General features: G+C 38.3%; 1 protein-coding gene across 2 annotated transcripts; it reads right to left on the reverse strand.

The window, feature by feature from the left end:
* Positions 1-204: 204 nt before the first annotated feature.
* On the reverse strand, positions 205-15,596 carry traf7 (TNF receptor-associated factor 7). 2 transcript variants are annotated; one of them, XM_020937641.2, is made up of 22 exons: positions 15,461-15,596; positions 12,685-12,804; positions 12,511-12,568; positions 12,071-12,162; positions 11,875-11,991; positions 11,543-11,635; positions 11,191-11,224; positions 10,905-11,109; positions 10,196-10,330; positions 10,010-10,105; positions 9,785-9,906; positions 8,889-8,962; positions 8,769-8,817; positions 8,561-8,688; positions 7,740-7,822; positions 7,616-7,655; positions 7,391-7,507; positions 5,744-5,866; positions 3,552-3,671; positions 3,297-3,428; positions 2,103-2,222; positions 205-1,639 (listed from the first exon to the last, which is right to left on the reverse strand). In XM_020937641.2, the coding sequence occupies exons 3-22, from the start codon at positions 12,560-12,562 to the stop codon at positions 1,625-1,627; spliced, it is 1,947 nt and encodes a 648-aa protein (XP_020793300.1). In that variant the 5' UTR covers positions 12,563-12,568; positions 12,685-12,804; positions 15,461-15,596; the 3' UTR covers positions 205-1,624. The 2 variants fall into 2 exon arrangements, with proteins under 2 accessions (XP_020793300.1, XP_020793293.1); XM_020937634.2 differs by lacking the exon at positions 15,461-15,596 and adding an exon at positions 14,877-15,051.
* Between the last annotated feature and the right edge of the window lie 269 nt (positions 15,597-15,865).

Below are 15,865 nucleotides of genomic sequence, written 5' to 3' on the forward strand. Positions count from 1 at the left end.
ACACAAAACATCACTTAGTAGCAGCTATTGCAAGAACAGGAAAAACATGCTGAGTCAGCACTGTGGACATCCTGTGTCATTTACAATTCTTGAACCAAAACAATGTGGATTTGGAAAAGATTCAAGGCCTTGTTTTAAGTGCTTTTAAGCTCCTCTTGCTGTAAAAGATGCAGATTATTTAACATAATAATATGAAAAGTTAGATTGAAGCATAACAACTGTAAAAGTTTTATTGACTGGAGTGTAACTCAGGCTAACATGATACAGTATACAAGAACTTTACTGTGATCTCTGCAAGGCTATGCATCGACTCAAAGTGCACCAAAACTCAATACCACATCATCAACATCAGTAGAAAGCTATGTTTACATTTACAAATACTCTGTGATCCACTCGTGTCCAACCCAATATGGGCACTTCCTGCTTATCTCTGATTGGTTAAAGTCATACAGGTTAAATGTAGCAGGAGTGTACAGTCATCAGATCGGGCGAGCAGAAGAGGGGACAGGTGGGCCACGCTCATTCACACATATGGCACTCTTAGGCTGAGGGGCCTGAGCCTGTCCACTGTCCCGCTCGGAGATATATATTTATATATATATAGATATAGATATAGGAGTGAGTCGTCATGGCAACTGTCCAAACTCGGCACTGTCTCTTGTTATAGACACATATTATACATTTTTATAGTGGCACTGGTACAAAATATAAGATGTCTGCATAAAATCTTCATCACAAATTTAAAGAGACTGCTTTGACAACAATCATTTGGACACATAAATAAAAGTTACACATCAGTCCTCCCTCCAGTCCAGACCTTGTCCTTTGGGTGACCACCTGTCACTTTTTTGGTTGTCCTGTACCTGTCCCTAGTTGCTCTTGTCCCACTTTTTAATTGACGCTGCATGCATTATATAAAGTGAGATTACATACATGATTTTTTTTCCTCACAGAATTTTTGAGAGGACAGGCATTCAGGGTTGTAAATATGTTGGCACTTATTGCTATTCCATTGTTGCTGGAGTTATGATTTATAAAAACAAAAAAAATTGCAAGCAAAAATTTCCCGAGTCTGTCCTACAAACAACTGAGGTGGTCACCACGTTCATCATGGGACCCTATCGGCAAAAAGTTTTGGATTTTAAAATGAAATGTTTCAATGTTGTGGTCAATGGTTTAAACAATTTCCACAATCAAAACCTAAACCTAACAATGTATATTTGAAAAGATATGGAGTTAAAATAACCAATTGTTTTTGATAATAGGTAGATATGACTTCAACACCTTTTAAATGTTCAGATTTTGTTAAAATTTTCTTTAAAATGAGCAGTGTCCTCTCCAATAATTGTAAAAGCAGTCTTTACACATACAGTATTGAAACTTCAGACATTGTTATTAATTAAAACAGTCTTTCTCTTCACAAGTGTCCTCTTCAGGCTGAGTATGTAGGATACTGTAGATAAGGCAGTTCATCTGTTTATCTGTTTCTGTAATGCACTGGTGAGGGCTCACTCAGTAAGTCTCTAAATAGTGAGCGTGTTGCAGGAAAAATGCCAAAGAAGGACACTAGATCCAGTAGAGTCTGATAGCGTTGATAAAAAGGTCCTTTGTGAATAAAGACTTCTTAACATGTCCACACCTGAGGCACAGAGAAACACCATTATTTACAATCAAACAATAAAAGCACAAACACTTCCAAGAAGTTACTGATGTAGCTAAAATGTATGTCTATGCTAAACTACTACATTAAAGAGGCTGTACTCATGTTTCATGTAATAAAGTAAAAACTGTTTTTCTCCAGTACAGATATAAATTTGATTGCTGTGTGCTGTCTACAATATAATTATAAAAAAAAAAAAAAAAAGTATGGCCGCAAACCAGGAAGCAATGCTTGTAGCATGCTAATTATAATTAGCAGTGGCGCGACACCAAAACTCGACTCTGGCCACTGAAAGTGAAGATTTAGATGCTCAGAATGTATTAAGAAAATCAGGAATATGTTGGAAACCGTGGTGCGTGTTTTGAATTTTAATATTTCAGTAAAGTCTAAATTGGGTTGACAATTTGTGAAGAAAAGGCAACGGTTTAAGTTTGGTGGGTACCTTCACGGTGCTGTCCACGGCTCCGGAGAAGAGGCGCCCCCTAGAGACGGCCAGTGCTGTGACACTGCCCTGGTGTCTGAGCAGAGTCTGGGTACAGATCATGTTGTCCATGCTCCACACCTACAACACAACAGCACATGAGATTTAACAGACCCAGTTCACACTCATCTAAGTGTGCTTCAATAATACTGTATACTATATATGGTACTATAGTACATTGCATGAATTTTTTTATTTTTATTTTTTTCAAATTTCTTGGGTTGATGTGATGCATGACATATATGTCCTCAAAACACTTCAGGAAGTTTTAAAATATAACTATTTACATGTTCTGCTTTTAGCCCATGACAGTGTAAGTGGTAATGTTCCCAGTTTTCATTTGAATTCATTAAAGGCGCACTTGTGTATCTTTTCTGGTCAAGCATCCACTACCTGCATGTCTCCACAGAGATGTTTTTGGTGTGGCTGAAATATTCCACAGTATTGCATTAAATTTAACAGTGAGAATGTTTCTTGAGGTTTCTCTTATAGTGCACCTTTTTAGCATCTATGGTTTTTGACAAATATGAAAGGGTATAAATTGATCCAATAGAGAATGGGATTGTGTCATCAGATTATAACAGTCATGGGGCACTGATACATATCTAAAAAGTAAACTGACTTTTCACAAAGGACAATTAGCATTTACTCTGTATGCATAATTATTAGGCAAGTTGTATTTATGAGGATTAAATTTATTATTGCAGTATTCTCCATCAGTCCAAAATGTTAATGAACCTCAAACCTGAATATTTAAAAAGTAAGTGACGTTTTGGCTAAATCTAAATCTGTGCACAATTATTGGGCAACTAAAGTCAAAATTTACAAATAAACATAAAAAAAAATAAATAAATATGTGACCAATATAGCCACCCGTCTCCTCAATAATGGGCATAAGACTTCCATTCATGAAGTCTGTTTCTTCTTGTTTTGTTGATGATCAACTTTTTGTGCTGCAGCAACTACAGCCTCCCAGACACTTTTCAGAGAGGTGCACTGTTCTCCTTCACCATAAAATGTATCCTCATAAAATACAACTTGCCTAATAACTATGCACACAGTGTTCAAAGAAGGTGTTACATGACATTATATTATGATATTGCACAATAATCTTGCAGGATAATGAGTAAGATAAATAAACTGAGGAGGCCATACCCTGAGAGAACGGTCATAGGAGGCGCTGAACACTTTGGTCTGGTCTGGAGTAGAGATGACAGCCAGAGCGTACACTGTCCCCACGTGTCCCGTCAGAGTGCGCACCTGCTCCTTCGACTCAATGTCCCACACCTGCACACACACGCTCATGTTGGGTCTCCACGCTTTTAGGAAACATAAACTCTGACATCCTCTAGGGTCAAAAACATTCACACATCACACACACATTCATATTCAGTCGCAGGTGTAGCTTACATGAATGAGGTTCTCGTAGGTGCCACAGACGATGTGGTGGTTGGTGACGGCAATGGAGTAGACGCTGCCCCCACTGGTCTGGAGGACGTGCACACACTCCAGGGAGCGGATGTCCCAGATCTGAGGAAGAATATAATTATGTTTGAGATATTTATGTAAGTGTGTAATTATGTAAATTTTTGTGTTGAAACTACTGTGGGCTTTGTAGTTTCAGCATTAAGTATAAAAACTACAACTTATATATCAATAAAATATATGACCTGTAGTGTAGTGCATGTCTTTTCCTTATTCGATTAAAACGTGTGTAAATTCATTGCAACAGCTAATCATGTCTACTTTAATTTTAAGTAAATAATGTAATAATAAAATACTTTGCCAACTCCTTTAAAGGTCCTGTATTACACAAAATGTATTATTGTGAGCTTTGAGCCATGTTATAATGTTGTTAAATCATCCAAAAAATACCTGGAGTTGTGTTTCATTCACGCATGTTTGAGTTTATTAGTCTGTCTACATCTCCAAAGTTCAAAATGCTCTGTTCCACCTTGTGACATCATGTTCTGCAAGTATGTAAACAGCCAGCAAAAGAAAGCTCCAGGTATGTTTTTGATAAGGAAACAACATTATAACATAGAGTGTAATATAGGCCCTTTAATGTTCAAGGGGATCATTTAGTGAATCTTGGCAAGATTTTTCCAGTCTCTTCTGCTTTGAAAATATTTCATTAAACTCTTCACTGGAGCTACATCGACTGTAAGGGAGGCTTTAGCGTTCATCAGACATTTCTTCAATAGCCTGTCCCAGAGGTATTCATTAGTGCCTGACTTTCTTTCTCTCCCACACACACACACACACACACACACACACACACACACACACACACAGAGCACACACCTGCCAACGCACACATATTTCAGGGTGTTTTACAAAGGCAACACAAAGCCAATTACTGAGTACACTTGTTCCTTTATCTGCCTGGGAGCAATACGCCGAGCTGTAGCTAATTACCAGAGTTTAGGAGTGACAGCAGGCACAGTGCACACTCACATGGAATAACTGCACTACATGATACATACTGTTGAGCCTGAGTGATGTGTGTTGGGCAGGGGAATCTTGTGAATATGTTATGATAAACTTGAGATTTTACTTTAAAATATGGGAAAATACACCCAGCAATACATCTGAAGGTTCACTATGTAACCTTTCTACTGAGCACCACCTGCTTTTTTCATCATCACAGCATCTGTTATTTAAACTATTGTTTCCCAAAGACTGGGTCGCAAGAGATTTTTTTGGGGGTATCCTTGTCACGATCTGCATGGAGGTCTGCAATATACATATACATACATCCCCCACTCCTCACTTGTGTACAGAATCTCCGCGCAACCCCGCTCCTCACTTTTTCACCATCTTGCCTAAACAATTATCTGTGGGAAACACTGATTACTCTTTTTCCTTGTTTAAAACTTGAGTACCATATTTTTCGGACTATAAGGCACACTTAAAATCCTTAAATTTTCTGAAAAATCGACAATGCGCCTTATAATCCGGTGCACCTTATGTTTTAATTCGGGTTATGCTTACTGACCTCGAACTGATTTTCACATATATTCCACTGAGTCATGTTCTTTAGTCCGACAGAAGCTGACTGCATCAGCGCACAAGGAGCAAGCTGTTTTTTTATTGCTTATAGTTTATGCAAATTAGCCATGTGGTTTTAATTTTCATTTCTGTAAAATGTAAACAAATTAGCACAAAGCTATATTAAACACATTATTACTCAATCTATTTTTGACTTCTCCTCGTAGGAAATAAAAACATTTCAAGTCTCAAGTGTTGTCCATTTCTTTCGCTTAATGAGCCTTATAGTCCAAAAAATACGATAATAATAATTATTCAGAAAGACATGATCACTCAGTCAACATTAAAATATCCTCATTAATGTGCAATAATGGTCACAAATTTATTTTGTGATTTATGAATAAAGTCTTTTGACTTGGGCTGCAAAGATTTGTGACTTTTAAAATATGGGTCCCCAGATAAAAAGTTTGAGAAACACTGATTTAAACTATGTCACAAATATAAATTTAATCCAATACTGGGGAGCATTCCGGGCAAAGCAGTAACATCTCTGTGGAGACAAACAGATGCCCCCACACAAACAGATGGCCCCACAGTAGTGAGTTCTGTACCTTAATGGTCTGGTAGGAGCCGCTGTAGAGGTGGTTCTGTGAGGCCACTAGAGCTCGGACCCAGTGATTCAAACCAGTCAGCTCTTTCTTTAGTTTCAGCTCAGTGCCCACAATGTCCCACACCTGAGGAGAAAACAATACATTACACTAGTTAAAATTAAAAATAATATGGTGATATTTGTATATCTTTGGCTAGCACGAAATTCCCTAAACTGAATTTATGCTCGCACAGAGCAAACACCACTTCCAAATATGGATTGAAGCGGAACTGAACCCAGATACCCAGAAAAAATTCCACTACTTGGGAATTTGTCCAAAATCACAGTTTGTGGTGTCAGCTACAATTTGTTGCATTTATCATTCTTCCTTATCTAGTGTAGTTACAATGCATTAATCATTTTTTTTTTCTATTTCACACTAAGTACTGCATAGTTTGAAGACAGAGACACAGGGCTGAGGGGAGGGGAGCAGGCTGAGTAAAGAGAGGAAAGTCCCTGTGCAAGAACTAATGACATCACACACAACAACACTCCAATGTTCCAGCGTCATTCAACGCACAAATGCCCACAATCACAAAAGCTTCTCTTTGGCTTTTATATGGTAAGCAAATTATGCATTTCCTACACATTTTACAGTTATCCTCAATGGTAATTTTAATGTTGTGAAAGTCTGACTAAATTTCCTTAAGACATTTTCCTGTTACAAATATGCAGCTTTTGTAACTTTCAATAACATCCTCTTAAGTTTTACAAGTTTTTGCTGAGACCAGGAGATGACCAATTATTTCACACCATCACTGATTTCATTGTGTTGGAATTCCTCAGAGATCACCGATGTCCACTCTTTGTCTCCTACCACAATGGGGTTCCCAATCCTTTCAGGCCAGCACCCCCAAAATAACTAACACAACAAACTCACCACTCACACTGACAAATGAATTTGTAAGAGGTACCGGTAATCATTTCAGTCATAACATGTTGCATCAGATTTGAAGTTATTTACCAAAATTCCTTAACATTATACTAATAAGCAGTAATAGGGAGTTCATTAATAGTAAAGTGTAGATAAAATAAGACATAAATAAGGCTGAAGAGATACTAATTAACAACTATCCACTGATGAATATGCTTATTAGCAGATAGTTTTATGTTAGTTATTATGGTATGTTACTAACATTTGAATATGCCAGTATATTAATAGTTTAATGGTCCTATATTACTCAACGTTGTCTCTTGTGAGCTGTAAGGCATGTTATGTTGTTACCTCCTCAAAATGCTCTGTTTCACATTGTGATGTCATGTTGTTGTAGTTTTCAAGTTAACAGCTCCTTTTACCTTTAGATCAGTAGAGATGGGCAATTCCAGGGTTGAAATTATCCAAATGATTCTAGTGAAGGTGTATAGAGTTTAAAAACATAGTGGAGCACTTCTTGTATTACCGCATGACATCATCAGGGTTTGTTGTTTTTGATGAGGAAATAACATTATAACATAGCGTAATAAGGGCCCTTCAATAGTGGGAATATAACTAAAATAATACAGTTTAAAATCAAATAATTTATGAAATACAGTACCATAATATTAAAATGATATGTTGAAAACATCTTGTTCTCTTGTGACTGTTGCATCAGGAAATGTTAGTCCTCACCTTGATGGCCTTGAGGGAGCCGCTGAACAGCATGTTGTGGGAGGAGACCAGTGTGCACACAGGGTTGTCATGGGCGCGGATCGTGTTCACTTTCTGCAGAGTCTGGATGTCCCACACCTGCACACCACAGACACACAATGGATTAGAAAGATCTGCCACATATTAACAATCTGTACACTGCAAAAGTGTGCATGCTGAATAAAGCAGCACTGAAAAGGCACATACTATGATGGTGCAGTCAGCGGAGCCACTGTACAGCCGGTTTCTATGGAGACAGAGGAGTCACAGTTTCAGAAACAGAAGATGTTTGGGAGATAAAATCAGTCGTAGAGTAATTCTGTTTTCTTACCCCTGGATGCACAGAGCCAGGACAATGCCATCATGCCCCTCCAGTGTCTTCTGACACTTGTAAGTCGTGCACGTGTCCCAGACCTGAACAGCACACAGTGTATTAGAGACCACATTAGCAACTGGAAATATGATCAATGATCTATTCAATATGATCAATGTGGATTCAGCGTTATTTGTATAAGGATACTGATGAAATGTTCTTAAATGTAAATATTCAATTCTGGAAATACTAATTAGCAAAGAATAAAGCCACTAAAGCCCTGCCAAAAAATTAAAAGCTTGTTATAAAGGATACAAAAGTCCAGATAAAAGTATGTGAAAACTATTGTTCTCTAAATATACATTATTGATTATTATGAAATAATAGAATTGTAATGTACAATCACAATGGACAGAATGCCAATGATACATCTCAGTAACTTCTGATTTGTTAAGCAATTACCCTATTGCATTATTTCTTCTTTCTTTCTTTATTTTCATATATGAATCATCTGACCAAATGAAGACTGAGTTGTTCATTAATTGATTTTAGGTGTGGTTTTAGGGATAAGCCCTTTTGGGTTTCTGTCAAACTACACCACACACCTACTCATGGATTTCATCTTCCTTTTATATGCAACATGACGATTTTTTTTTCCCAATTCAAAAGAATTTAGTTTTAAATTGTTAATGAATATGGTACTGATCCCAATTTTTCATGATTCCGAATATAAATATAAACTTCTTTAATTGTTTTGTGAAGATAAAATAAAAATTGTCTCCTTTATGTGTGCCTTAGGAGATGTATCACAGTCCAAGTGTCTGTGTTGTGTGCAGTACCTTGATGGTCTTATCAGAGGAGCCTGAGAAGAGCAGGTCTCCAGTGGAGTAGACGCACAGACACCAGACTGGACCCTGGTGCCCCACAAACGTGCCCTTACATTTGAAGATCTGCTGAGGGTCATATGCTGCATGGAAAACACAATACAGTGAGTTATGTTTTAAGAGATTAATATTTCAGTTTAATCTATGGAAACAAGATACATACAGCCCAGTATTCCCATATTGAGTCTGGCATTGATGTGGGAGAGCTCATCCTATAAAAGAAAGAGATTTGATTGTAGATGTTTGAATCATTTTGTAGTGTGGACAATGAATGAAAACCCACATTGAGCATGGAAGCGTCCCTGCGGAACTCCATGAGGTCCTCACTTAGTTTGCTCTGGTTCTCGTCCAACACGTCTGAAAAATAATACAGCATTTACTCAAGTCATCCCTGGCAGGAGTTTGTGGTCACACCCTCACCCTTTATAAACTGGATCTTTTTATAATACACACAAAGAACTGCTTGAGTCATTTTAAGGGAAAGCCTAGAACAGATTATATTCTTTGGGTTATCAGAGCTGTGTTTGGCCATTGAGGTAATGTCTCTTGAGTATTTTGAAGGACCAGATCCGATTTTAAGACCAACATGTGATGCAAAAGTTTGGCAGATCATGATTTACTGTCAATATCTTTCGTCACATTTACTTGTATCATGCATTATTCTGTTCTATAACCACACCTTTCTGCGTCATTGTTTGAGAGAGCTACAGGTGACACATCTGTTCAACGCTTGCCCCAGTGCTAACAATAGTCCTGTTACCATTACCAGGTTTTCCGAAATGAGGCCAAATGGTTCACTCATAAGTGCATGTGACGTCATGGGACCAACTTGAATTTTTTTTTTTCTAGCCCAAAAACTTATTGAACAGAACAGCTGTAGCACGATACGGGGAGTGAGGATAGAAACATTCAACAAACTATTGTGACCAGGAGGCAAAAGCACAAGGCAGTAAGATATATCAAGACCTACTTTAATATATATATTTTAAAAGCATGATTTTAAATTGTGCAACATAAATTTATCTGAAAACACAAAATGTAAATTCTTGTATAATAACAGCATATAACAAGGTACATTTCGGTGCCCAGACAGAATTAAAGTGAAAGACAGAAGGTCAGCACACAAATCCTCTACTCTTCTATAAAAAGTACAAGCTAAATATTTAATCTTTTTCTCACCAAATTTGAGCTCCAGATTTTTCTCTAGCTGGTCCAGTTTCTCGGACAGCTTGCCCAACATGGAGCGCAGGAAGGCAATGTCCTGATCCTTCTGAGCCAGGGTTAACTGCATCTCATGGAACCTAACAAGACAAACAAAACAGAGACAATAAAATTATAAAAACATACTTAACATGAGATTAGATTAAAGCCATTTAGATCCATAGAAGTTAAAGTCAGACTGACCTGTCATCTGTCTGCTGCAGGAACTCCTTTAGTCCCTCAAACTTGCACACCTCCAGATGGGTTTCATAGGTGTCCTGGTTCCCGATGAACGTGCAGCTGGAAGAAAGCAGAGCAGACAGGTCAGCTATAACTTTAATTATTTCAGTACTCGTGGGCATTCTATATAAATCACTGTATAACACTCACCCATATTTGGAGTGGGGGCATTTGATGTGCTCACATTCTTTGAGGTGAGCCTCCAGGTTCATGGTGAGCAGAGGGGGGCACGATGGGTTGTTGGGGCAGCGCACTGGCCTGTAGTCACAACTGGACTCGTGTTCTCTGAAGAAAACACAAATCGGAAAAGATAAAGTTAGCAAGAACATTCAAACTAATGGTGTGGTGGTAGTAATTTTAGCTTGTAAAATACCAAGACTACAAATACACATGTTGTCAGAACAGACTTAGAGATTAGACAAACTTTATTGATCCACAAGGGAAATTATTCGGACACAGCTCTTGATATATAGTAAACACAAGATGGTATTAAAAGCTACCAAAATCAAGATAACAATTATGATATTTACAGGGAATGATATGATTATAGATTATCACAACAAGTACTCCAGAGAAAAAAACAATGGGAATGATTTTAAAAATATTATGTTCATCTTGATAAGTTCAAATGTTCTTATTTTTACCTCCTACTTTCCTGTGTGTTGCTAACCAATAACAGACCACTTCCTGTGACTCTCTAAACCAATTCCAGTCTCATTCTATTCAAAAATGTACTCTGTGTTATCTCCCTCATTTTGCCATTTGAGCTACACACAGTTTTGCTCCTCCTCCCCCACTGCAGCAGCAGAACTGTGAGTCACCTCAGCCTTGTCTCAGTCTTGGATGTGTGTGTGCTTACTTGCGTGTTGTCAGTTTGATGGTGAACGGGCAGCCCAGGGGGTCCACCTCGAAGGCTCCGTTGAGTTTCCCGGCAACAGCTCCAGCTGCGCTGCCTGTTGCTCTGCAGCCGTATTTACAGTGAATGAACAGCTCCCCGATCTGCTCTGCCACTGCAATGTTGTTCACCACCACGGTTAGCTTAGCGGCGTCCACTGGGCACTTGTCTGTAACAGAGTAGGGTTTTGTTACAAGATTACAAGGTAAGATCTTAAAAAAAGAAAAAACGTTTAATATATTAGCCTCACCTGAAGTCAAGGCACATCGTCTACAGAAGGTATGCTGGAAAAGAATAGGACAAAAAGACAAAAAGTTTTATCTTTTGAATGGTAAAAAGTACTAAAAATGACTTATTAAATATAAGTGTTCTTATCAAGCTATATTCACTTGTCTGTTCTGTCATTAGTTTTCAGCCAACTATGATAAAAATGCTAATATCTATATTTATATCTATATTTATAGATATAGATAGATATCATCTAATCATAGAACATGTTCCCCTTTGATTTCTCAAGTAGTATTCAAACAAAAAAATTGAACTGCCAATGTTTACTAAGCATTTGTGTCATCATTGCACTAGTCATAAGAGAAATGCCATACCCCACAGGTTGTGATGACTGGGTCCTTGAAGACATTGCAACACAACTGGCAACATAGTTTGACTGAAGGCGGCTCAGCAAACACTTGTGGTTCCTGCAGGAAATAGCACATTCATAAAGTACATTAGCACTAAAAAGTTGTTCTCATATACTTAAAAATAAATTTTGGAAATTATTAGTGTTTCTCATGTTTATTAGGGGCAGTAAAGCACAAAGTAATATCTATAAAAATTGTGAATTCAACTAAAAACCTCTGTATGTTTATTTTTTATTATTAGAGCAGGGTTGCTAGCTCTAAACTGTTGGCTGTATGTTTGTGAATTATTATCTTACTGTGTCCTCTTCCTCCTCATGCAGAGAGAAGGTGGAGCGCAGAGACATGTTGGACTCAGAGTGGAGCGACCGCACTGAGATGGCCGAGTCAGATCTTCGAGGAGTGCCGATCGGGGGCTGGTGAGGGTCATCAAGATTACATTTCATATTTACATGTATTATAAAATAGCAAAACTACAACAGATGATGTGTGTACCATTCCATCGTCATCATCGCGTGGGGAATAGGTGAGAGTGCTGGAGGAGGAGGGGGTTCTTCTGTGTTGCTTAAAGCTGGTATTTGCTTCAGCTAAAATCAGACAACAATCATTTTAATAAACAAAGATTGATTTTATATACAAGTATTGATAGAGGTTAACAAAGAGAAAATGTAGGGCCATGTCGACAAAATGTTTGATACATTTTTTAATTGTATTTGTTTTAATTACTCATAATTACACATTTTTACCTTAACATTTTAGAGAAAATTACCCACTAACAGCAGGTATAAACATACAAAGACAGAATATTTTGTTTGCATAGCATTAACTTAAATAATGTTAGGATTTGCCAAGTGGGGTCCCTTGAATTGCAAAGTAAATACAATTTCCAACTATATAGAGCTCTCACTGCTTAAAACATAGACAAATGTGTTTACCTTTAGCTCCAGTGGCCACAGATGAGAAGGTCGGCCCAAAGGAGGGCTCCATCCTGCTCTGTAGAGAGGAAACAACAGGGACAGTCTCAGTTAAAAGCAGCTATCACTGCCATTCACACTCTTGGTACATGTGAGCAGAGACAAAAGAATAGCAAATATCAAGAAGTATCTGACCGAGCTGCAGGAGTCAGCAGGGGGTGTGGACAAGGCAGGTCAGGTGCGGGGGCGGGCGTGACTCTACCGTGTGACGTCTTTGAGCACAGTCCAGTCCAGGGACATGTCAAAGAGCTAGGCCTGGAAGAAACAAAAAAAAATACACAATTGGAAAAAGTTGTAACAGTGCCTGGGGATGAATCCATAAAGATAAGCAGTGGATGTTGGAGCCGAGAAGAATCCGCCCACACTTGGCCAGAGAAAAGCCAGCGCCTGCCAGAGTCTCTGATACAGCAGAGAGCCCCTGAAGAGCACATATACATGTACTGTAGGTATGGGGCACATCGTTGGGTCCAAATAACCACACAACCAATGCAATCATTTTCTTTAACCTCCACAAATCTGACCTATTGTTTACAACAGTCAATGAAGGAAGTGATGAGGGATACATACAAGAAGAGGGGTTGTAAACATTTTGGTTGCACAATAACCCTTCAGTTCCAAGGCTAATAAAATGTAAGTTTGTTGTTCTGCTTGGTTAAATTGGACATGCTGGAGTAATGGAGCACCAATTGTAAAACCAACATTTTAGAAACCAGCCTGTTTCATACATTTCAGAATCACAATATATTGCTACACAGAAATAACAAAGATCTCCCCAACTATTGTGACAGGACTACAAAATTCCCTCTTGGAAGACAAATAAAGAAAACACTAATTGTAAAATGACTAACTTCTCTTTAGTCGATTAGCACTGGCCTTTCCAAAAGTTAGATTAAGCTGTACATCCATCAGCCACAGGCTGTACAGGCTGTACAGGCTGTACAGCCAATTATGAAACATATTTTTTGATGAAAGAAAGAATACGTGGGCAGGATTTCTTCACAATTTTTCAGATATTATTAATTAACAATGTTAGTTTAAAAGCATTCTACACCAGTCTGACCAAGACACAAGTCAGTGTTAGTCAAAAGCACATGTTCAGTGATGGCTATTATCCACACAGTACTTGGCTCAATGTGCTACTGTTGTTGTGAGGTGAGGAGAAACAGCAACATTCCTGCTACAATATTGAAGTAATGCTGTTGGCTAAAAACAGCTTAAGTTGGATATGCATCTAAAGTTGAGTCATTAATATGTTAAAAGTTCAAGGCTATTGCATTATACCTTAAATTTCATGTCTATCTAATGTTTGCATTTTACTTTAACATGCTGCAATCCACATGTTGTTTGGTGAGACAACATTTTACCCAGAACAGAAGTCAAAGTTCAGAACACATACATGACTATAACATACCATGCTCATGTTTATACCAACCTGGAAGGGAAAACCGGTCCCATCCATATTGAAACTACTATATCAACATCACAGATTAAAGGGATATTGGAAATAATTTAGCATATTTTGTTTGGGCAATGGACAGAACAACAGAAGAATATCTTAAACACAAAATACACAAAGAGTTGACATCTTAACTTTGAGTACAAATTGAGATCAGATTAACAGAGACAACTTCACTATTAGTTAACCTATTGTTGCTTTTCTGCAAATATGAGAAGTGTTTAGTTGCAGAAGTATGTGGCTTAGAGGAAAATGAAATAAAACACACCCTATTACATTGGTTATTACAACAGCAATGTACGAAGGGGTTGAGCAAGACTGGAAATAGCCCGAAAGCTTTTGAGATCTTCCTTATCACAATTAATCACGAATCTCTAAAGTCTGGGGGCATTAAACAATAATTAGTGACAGAAGTGGAGGCCACAGCATTGGCCCGTCCAGTACCCCTGATGTCAACACAAAAGCACGGGCTTTCCTCTGGTGAAACATACCAGCACAAAACCACCGTCTGTCTGGCTTTTCTCACGTACTCCGGAGGTTCCCGTAAAGCACGCCCCCACGCATAAACACACAGCAAAGTTGAATAGAGAACAAAACGTGATCTTCAATAGCGTGTAAGTTATATTTGCGTTACAAAGCAGGTATTACATGGTAAAAACTACAGTGATCACTATTACCGAGTAGTAAACATCAAGCACCATAATTAGCTCGTTGGAGTGGCTTGTTTGCTAGCTGAAGTTAGCCAATGTTGCATTATAACAACAATCACAACTGTACTAAGCTGGTCGCGTAGCCCGAAATAAGTCATTATTGTTTTATATCGTACGTCAAGGTGATGTTTGAATAAAAACGATTTCAAACGTTGTCTTACCATTATTTTGTCAGCAGCACAGCTTCAACTCAGCAGACGGATTCCAAAATCTTTTCTCTGCCCCCCTCTCTTGCACGGCTTCACATACAGACACAGCGAAAATTACGCATTGCATTGTGGGGCTTGTAGTACAACGTGAAACTATTTCACGCAACTCAACAGAAACGCCGTTTTGATCAAACTACATCACCCACACGTTTACCAGCGAGTTCTGATTGGCCGAGGCGCTGTCAGTACATTTCGCAAATCGACTCTAGACAAATTATTCCCAAATATATCCTCAGGCTTATGCTGCCTTCACGTGGTATGGGAAAGATTGTATTCAAGTGCTTTTGTTATCGCACTGAAGTGAAGAATGGCCGACCCTGACCTTTAAGTTGGATAAAACAGTTTTAATATTTTATTTTATTTTGTAATATTTATTTTAAAATATTGCTCTTATTTATTTTAAATATTGTTATTATTATTTTAATAAAAAGTGTAAATAGTGATGTTATTAATATTATCTATGCCATAGCATTATGTAGGCTACAAACTGACCACGTAACAGCAGCAGAGAACGTTTAACAGAATGTAATGCTTACCATTCACGACTCTTTCGCTGTTCTGCACCATGTTGAAAGGTCAAAGTTTATCTCATCTCGGCAGCTCCTCGTGTATCATAAAACTCTTCCAGCATCCCAGTGTTACTTATGATGTGAGACGGTATTCATGTGAAATTTTGATGTTGGATTTTGGTATTTACGATAATTACCATGACGTGAAGGCACCATCAGTCCTCCCGCTTTTCCTTCACCATTGGGTCTTCGCCTGGTCGAGCTATCTTGCGACACGCAGCGTCACGTAGAGCGAGGCACGTGTGCAGTGGTGTGATGGAGAATCCCCTTCAGTCCTGAAGAACATCTTTCATGCAGTGAGTGGGAGCACTGTGGAGCACATCTGCAAACAGTAAATAGGAGCAGACATCCGTATGTACGGGAAAACAGATG

Source organism: Boleophthalmus pectinirostris, unplaced genomic scaffold (genome assembly GCF_026225935.1).
Source record: "Boleophthalmus pectinirostris isolate CB_2022bp ecotype Guang Dong unplaced genomic scaffold, ASM2622593v1 HiC_scaffold_17, whole genome shotgun sequence".
Lineage (NCBI taxonomy): Eukaryota > Metazoa > Chordata > Actinopteri > Gobiiformes > Gobiidae > Boleophthalmus > Boleophthalmus pectinirostris.

Bases quoted from the DNA above. Each gene is read 5' to 3' on its own strand.
- traf7 (XM_020937641.2), bottom strand. From the start codon at position 12,562: ATGGAGCCCTCCTTTGGGCCGACCTTCTCATCTGTGGCCACTGGAGCT. The intron at 12,163-12,510 runs GTAAACACATTT...GTCTGATTTTAG, and splicing joins TGTGGCCACTGGAGCTAAAG to CTGAAGCAAATACCAGCTTT. The intron at 9,907-10,009 runs GTCAGTCTGACT...TTGTCTTGTTAG, and splicing joins CTGCAGCAGACAGATGACAG to GTTCCATGAGATGCAGTTAA.